At 40.6% G+C, this 7,040-nt stretch overlaps 1 protein-coding gene across 1 annotated transcript; it reads left to right on the top strand.

Annotated features, from left to right (window-relative positions):
- Nucleotides 1–716: 716 nt before the first annotated feature.
- On the top strand, nucleotides 717–5,969 carry LOC146385115 (meteorin-like protein). The gene is made up of 5 exons (XM_084930690.1): nucleotides 717–1,112; nucleotides 2,406–2,589; nucleotides 2,675–2,900; nucleotides 4,195–4,254; nucleotides 5,117–5,969. Exons 1-5 carry the CDS (start codon nucleotides 1,018–1,020, stop codon nucleotides 5,431–5,433), a joined length of 882 nt encoding a protein of 293 aa, XP_084786816.1. The 5' UTR covers nucleotides 717–1,017; the 3' UTR covers nucleotides 5,434–5,969.
- The last annotated feature ends 1,071 nt before the right edge of the window (nucleotides 5,970–7,040 follow it).

Raw genomic sequence — 7,040 nt, 5'->3', positions numbered from 1 at the left:
GACTGAGGAAACCAAGCAGCAGGACTGTAATAGCAGCGGCGCAGGGACATTAGCCGCAGCTACTGCAAAAAGGGTTACAAAGAATAAAGTCACTCACGTGCGTCCTTGAATCGGGTTAAACGTCCTAAAACATGACAATAGAGGAAAAGCGCTGAAAGGCAAAGCATTGACTATTTCATATGTTTTAAGGGGGACGTTTGAGGGAGCTGCAAAAATCAGGCTGCTACTCCAGACCTGCATGCTGATCTAATTTTCACGCTGATAATATGATCCATGTGTTTATAAAGCCGGCATGCACACAACCACTCACATAAGCAGTTTGAAGAAGAATAAGGGACCTGTTGGACTTCGAGGAAGCGCAAAGGTGCTTACCATGGTAGAAATTACACATTAAACTTGTGTTTGCATATATATGAAAACACATGCAAACACAGGTTTAATGTGCCTCATATTCAACTTTTAATTCTGCTGCTCCACTGTCAGTGTCTGCTGTATTTTATCTATCAATTCTTCCGTGTCATACAAACTAACACGAGCGTTTATTCCCAGTTAGTGGGTTCAGTTTTATCTGTGCATAGCTGGCCAGTACGTTCGGTGTTCGGCTTGGAGCCCTGTCTCATACACATATCTTTCCGGTGTATCTGTGGGAGTGGTTTGGAGTCAGCGCTCGCGTGTCACTCAAGCGGAGTCAGCTGCTGGCACGCGCCCCCGCTGCCGCGAAGCGGTGCTCACAGAGCGAAAGTTTTTTTTTTTTTTTTTTGATTAGGCTCTGTTGTCTTGCTGTGGGCGCACTACTCCTTTTACAGACTTCTTGTCCTGATGCTTTCCAACCTCAGTCGCAACTTTTACCTCGGTTGATCCAGCAATGTAGCCCGCAGGCGTGCAGAGGAGTATTTTTGTGTGATATTTTAACTGGATACTTTTGTTTCGGGGGGTACAGAGCGCGCAGCTAGTTGGGCTGGTCTGGTGTTGTGTGGTTGTGCGGGATCCGGTGACCGCTGGGGCAGACAGGCCACCATGCTCCGGCCGTGGGCTGCGCACTGGGTCGCAGCTGTGCTGCTGTGTCGGGCGGTGGCACAGTACTCCAGCGATCAGTGTAGCTGGCGAGGAAGGTGAGGATGGAGACGAACAAAGGATTTGTGGTCATATCAGTTCAGGAGCAGATATCTTTTAATTTGTGAATGTCAGGCTGATAATCTTGAAGCATTGCGCCGTTTTAAGTGATGGCACGGACAACACATGGTTCATTCATATAGGCGTAGATTATTAAGGTTTTGTTAAAACAATCTTGTGACTTAATGTGCTGTTTACTTACCCCGTGTTTTTCACAAGTGATGAAAGAAAGAAAATTCAACCGTGTGTTAAAAGGATAAGTGTTTCTTTGAGCCAGTTCTGTTGTTACGCATGGTAATGAGTAGCATGAGTAGTTTTAGTAAGATTTAACTTTATGTTCAAGAGGAGCCCTCATGGCTCAGAGTAAAATAAGTGGAAGAAATGTCAGTGAAAACAGGAGATGTTTTGGAAGTGCTTGTGGTTATTGCTGAGAAATGTAATGACGTCACATTTCATTATTAATCCTTAATTCATTTACTGGATTTTCTTTTTTCTTTTTCTTTTTTAGCTCAGTCAATACTCTTGAAAAGGAAAGTGTCAATCTCAATATGACAAACAGATCATAAGAGTGATTTTCATTGGTTTATTTTGACAGTGTTCCTCTCTATAGTTTCTCTAAAAATGCTTCCTTTAAGATTTTATGTATGCATGATCACAGGAATGTCTCTAATCTAGCTCCTATCTTAAGTAAATACAGCCACATGGCGCCTTTGATCACTCCTCCAAGTCCCCAAGTCATAAAAAATGAAAGCCTGTTCTTTACACTCTGTGTTGTAAAGTTCATCAGCCTTAAACTTCTAACAACTTAATTAGTCCCTGATGCTGAGGTGGCTTATCAGCACAAGAGACAAGTGAGAGATTTGCTGGCAGACAGCTGCAGGAGTTCTCCTCATCGGTGTCTTAATCCCTTCTATATGTTTCTTTAACTTTGTTTGTCCAGCACGTTCGCACTCCCTTTCAACATGTAAATGAATCAGAACGGTAGCAATATTGAAATGTATTGACTTTTGTATAGTATTTTTTCTCTCTCTTATTTTTTTTACTAAATGTACCTGTATATTGTTTACATGTTTGAAATAAATTAACAAACAAACTAACAACATGTTACAGAAATTTCTACATCCACAAAAATGTTGTCTGGATTCTGTAGCCTAGGAGTACAATCTCTGTAGTACTGGTTAAAGGTTGATTTGATGATAATAGTCCTTTTATAATAGTATAAAAGGACTATTATAGTCCTTTTATACAGCCATATGTGATAAAAAAAAAAATCATCGTCTTTTTCTCTACAGCGGTTTGAGCCATGAGTCCCATCGCAGAGATGTGGAGCAGGTCTACCTTCGCTGCTCTCAGGGATCTCTAGAGTGGCTTTACCCCACAGGGGCCATCATTGTCAACCTGAGACCAAACATAGAGCCTTTACCAGGTCATATGTCAGGTCTCCATGTGTGCATTAAACCTCAAGTTTACTCCCAGGTAGAGTATGAGACCAATGTTGAGAAACAAGCCTTAGTGTATAATCAGGAGTTCTGAATGTGTCTGCTTGGCCCACCTTGTTCAGGGTTCTCATGTGTACCTGGAGCATGCAGGGGATCTGAGGCTGCTGCTGGCAGAAAAGGACCAGGCTCAGGGAACAGTGCATTGTTTCAGCCTGGCAGAGGGGGTGCTATTTGTGGAGGCTATCCCACAGGCAGACATCAGTCGGAGGATCACAGCTTTCCAGTATGAGCTGGTGCCCAGTCAGGGGCCAGCGATGCACATGTTCCCATACCTGCAACCTGGTTTAGGTAACAGCCTGCATTTTTTTATTTTTCATTATTTTGTGTTTTGCTCTTGTGTGACTGGTGAAATTCATTTTCTGGTAACTTGATGTAATGCTGAGTCATTTCCTCTTGATGCATGCTACTTTTCTTAGCTCTCGGTATTCAGTACTCAGTCCCAGTATTCAGTGTTACTGAACCTATTTCTCTATTTGCTCAAATATCAAGCTATAAAATCCAGAATATTTTAGATTGATTTCACATAACATTAAAAATTAATTGACTTTGTTGTAAGCAGGGACTATATAGAGAACAGTTCATTAATGATGCAATAATAACCTGATATGTCATCATGGATTCTGGTAAGCTCAGAATCCATGTTGAGCATTCTTGTGAGAAATGATATCTAAAATTTAAATAATGAGCAGACAGCAGTGACAATTTCCTAATTTTAAATGATACTTAAACACTGAAAAAGGACAAATATTCATTGTATTATGTAAACTCAAATAAATTCCCAGTGATTGCAGCTCAATTTTCACATGGTTTTGCAAATTGTCCACAATCTTTTGGTAACTTTGTAAAATGTTACTCATAGCTGGCAGTTTAGTAACGTGAAATGAGGCTGACAGACCAGAGCTGGAAAAACAAAAAGGTTTGGTAAGCATGAGGCCTCATTACTGTTTCACCCTTGTTCCTTCATCCCACCTTGAAGTAGCCCCTTTTCTGACACCCCACCCCCCTCACACACTTCCTCACTCCCACTCTTCCCTGTATCAGCCAGACATATAAAAACAAGCAAGCCAATCGAAAGGTCTCTCTAGGGTCAAGCACAAGGGTCAGCCAATCGTCTCCCAGCTGTCAATCAAGAGCAGATCTTCGCCACCCCCATTAGAACAGGAAAATTTGAGTAGCCCACCCATATGAGGGAAGTGGTGTTGAGAGGAACTGTGGTGGGTGGAGAGTCGCACTGGACTATCTTTATGAGAGCGAAGAAAGCCTTCCCAGTGAAACTTCCTGTCTGAGTGTGTGTGTCAGTGTGCCTTGGTGTTTTATAGCTGTTTTTATAGCTGGCAGGGTCAAGGGGTAATTCTCCAGCTATATCTCTTCCCTCACCTGCTGTATTCATTCACATGCTCTCTATACCTCTTTTGATGTCTGATATCTAAGAAAAACCCACCAAGACTTTGAGAGTGAAATAGATTAATGGGAAACTAGATTAGATAAAAATACACAAACTAAGGAAAAATGTTTGTCTTTTTTATAGTAGCTCTTTATTAAAGTGTTTTGTTTTGTTTTTTTGTCATATTTTCAATTTCAGTCGCCTGCAAGCCTTGTTCAGATGAAGAGGTCCTAATGGCTGTGTGTACTAGTGACTTTGGTAAATAAATATCCACATGCATACAGATTAAATAATTGATTTCACATTTTGCAAAATATACTTTGCTTATTACCTTTGAAAGGTTTGGAATTTAAGCCTTGGATTAGATTATTGCCATTCAAGAAACTAGAAAGAAAATGTCACACCAAAACTAAATTGGAATTATGTAGTGCAGTGTTCTTATGTTAAATTTATAGTACTGTGTTAAAATGACTCCATAGCTATAGCATAAAACTACACACACACACACACTATATATATATATATATATATATATATATATATATAGAAAGAGAGAGAGAGAGAGAGAGAGAGAGAGAGAGAGAGAGATATGCATAAAACCAACACGGCAAGCTGATCCGTACTTTCCCAGAAATGTAGGCACATGCAGCCCAGACTGCGACAGCTTTGATCAGTTTCCTAATCACATTGATTTGCTGCATAAACAAATCATATCAATTAGCACAAATGTACTCAGACATTAAACAAAATGTAATGGGGATGCAATTGTATCTCGCTTGCTCACAGTGTTAATTAATGCATTAGCCTGTGTTCTGCTAAGTAGTCTTGAGGCATTTTCTTGCTTTTATGAATCTGACAATCATGTATAGATTTAGTCTAAATGTTCTCTTCATTCTTCATCTTTTCATTAGAACATTTATAGTTTACAAAGTCAACAGAAAGACTCAGACTTGCACAGTAATATAACTCTGATATTAGCAGTACACCAGGGTAGGGAGGTTATGACAGCAGTTTTTTTTAAAAAAAAATGTTGAAAAAAGCTTTCATTGCTTTCTGAAGTTTATTTAATTTTAACCTGTTGATTTAATTTTCTTTTATTAAAACTGTTCCTTCTCTGTAGCTGGCAGTGGTGTCTTCCAAGGCGTCGCACCAGGTACTAACAAGCACTCCCTGGCGACAGTGACTCTGAGACGACTGTTTCACCAAAAGAGCAGGGTGTTTGCTTGGGGTGGAGCCAGAGGACGGAGTTGGAGTGGTCGTATCAATGTTCCTGCACAGTGCAGTGTGCGTCCTGGAGGGGACGAGTATCTTTTGACTGGCTCTGTCCATTTTGGAGAAGCCTGGCTTGGCTGTGCACCACGCTACAAAGACTTTCTAAAGCTGTACATCCAAGTACAAAATGCAGGAACAAACCCATGTCAAGTAGACACAAACTGAGAGATCTGTTCTCGGCTCTGATTTTAAACAAGGAGTGCTTCAGTCAGCGAAGAAAACGCGCAAAGGTTACAATTTGGAAGATGGGTCAATAAGGGACTGGAAGGAATCTTACAGATTTATTGTTTTCGTTACAGGCTATGTCTTAGAATCTTATCAGTTTTATGACATTTTAATAGCCAATGTGCTACTTAAACCGAAATGTCCCTTTGGCTTTATTTTGCTACTGCATATGTAAATATGTTTGTAAATCTGTGCATGAGTGACTGTGAGTGAAAGAAGGAACGAGAGGCTTAAATTTAAACTCGTGCCTACCTGGTTAACATTTTTATTCTCTTGATGATACTGCTCATTCTTGAAATGAAAGTTTGCTTTGTAAAAAGCTTTCTGTAAAATTTAGGAGTCTTCTGACAGAAGTGTATAGTACGCAGCTCTGTGAGTCTTTGTGTGTGTGTGCTGCTAATGAGTTCAAAGGGACTGTACATATTTACAGAAAATAAAGATATGTGTCGTTATCTCACCAAAAAGGTACACACTTGGCGTGTTTTTCAGGTTGTGAATGTGTTAGTATGACCTCTATGTCCTGATAGAGGGCCCCTGTTTATAATTTATTAACAAATCTGCCACTATTTGTCAGATACTGCACGGCACAAAGGGGCTTAGTGTGGCTGGCATGCGGATAATTGAAAACAACTGACAAGTGAAGTTTGTAGTAGGAACAGAAAGTGAAGGACCAAAAGTTACCAGGCTTTCCGTCCACCCACATGGATGCAAACAAAGACTTATTATCCACCTAACTAACCAAAAGAAAAAACTATTATGAGTGCTCAGTGACCATTAGCTGGCAGGAGAGCAGCAGTGCGTCAGTGCTGGCGTTGCTGCCCCTGTGGAGCTTTGATGAGCCACTGTTCTGGTTGGCATCTGCTTTCCCTGCACATGTATATGTGTGTGTGTGTGTGTGTGTGTGTTCACTACTGAGTGAGAGAAGTGGAAGCAATTATATTTTCCACCATAATAATCCGGGTAGCTCAGATACTAATGTGCTAATGTTTTTCTCTCAAATTTTCAAGTTTATACTAAACAAAACCTCTACAGTGTACAGCCCTAAAGGTACAGGATATTCATTGTATACTTAATGTAGGAGTAGTTTTGAATTGTAGCCTAATGGCAGGAGAAGCATGTCTGCCAAAATAAAAAGGGACTGCCAGATGGATTGATGGCTGAAACTACTAAGGCTTGATGGGCGGAGAGCTGAAAGACGAGGCGGATGTGTGAATGACCTTAGAGGCGTGTATGTGCACCTTTCCTGCTGCCTGCTGTCAACAGTCTCTCTCTGTGTGTGTGTGTGTGTGTCAGTTTGTGCGTGTGATGTTTTTGCTCTTTCCTCAGGAAGACCAAGAATGGATGGAATGTTCCCCTTTCACACACACACGTTTGTTTAACTATTGTTGTGAGGACACTTGTTAAGATAATGATTCCCCAGGCCCTTACCTCAGCTCATCACAACAGAATGCCTAAACATATTTCTAACCTTTATTATTAAACTACGTCTGCACCTTCAAACATCTCTTTGAAGATGTGTCTTAAAGTGATTACAGTCCAAAATGTCC

This window comes from Perissodus microlepis, chromosome 6 (assembly GCF_051167445.1).
Source record: "Perissodus microlepis isolate ML-2025 ecotype Zambia chromosome 6, ASM5116744v1, whole genome shotgun sequence".
NCBI lineage: Eukaryota > Metazoa > Chordata > Actinopteri > Cichliformes > Cichlidae > Perissodus > Perissodus microlepis.
The sequence above is the reverse complement of the archived record's forward strand: the minus strand, read 5'-3'. Positions and strand labels throughout refer to the sequence as shown.

Coding starts and splice junctions, on each gene's coding strand:
- LOC146385115 (XM_084930690.1), top strand. CDS start 1,018: ATGCTCCGGCCGTGGGCTGCGCACTGGGTCGCAGCTGTGCTGCTGTGT. Junction 2,901..4,194: donor ATACCTGCAACCTGGTTTAG/GTAACAGCCTGC, acceptor TTTCAATTTCAG/TCGCCTGCAAGCCTTGTTCA. Junction 4,255..5,116: donor TGTGTGTACTAGTGACTTTG/GTAAATAAATAT, acceptor CCTTCTCTGTAG/CTGGCAGTGGTGTCTTCCAA.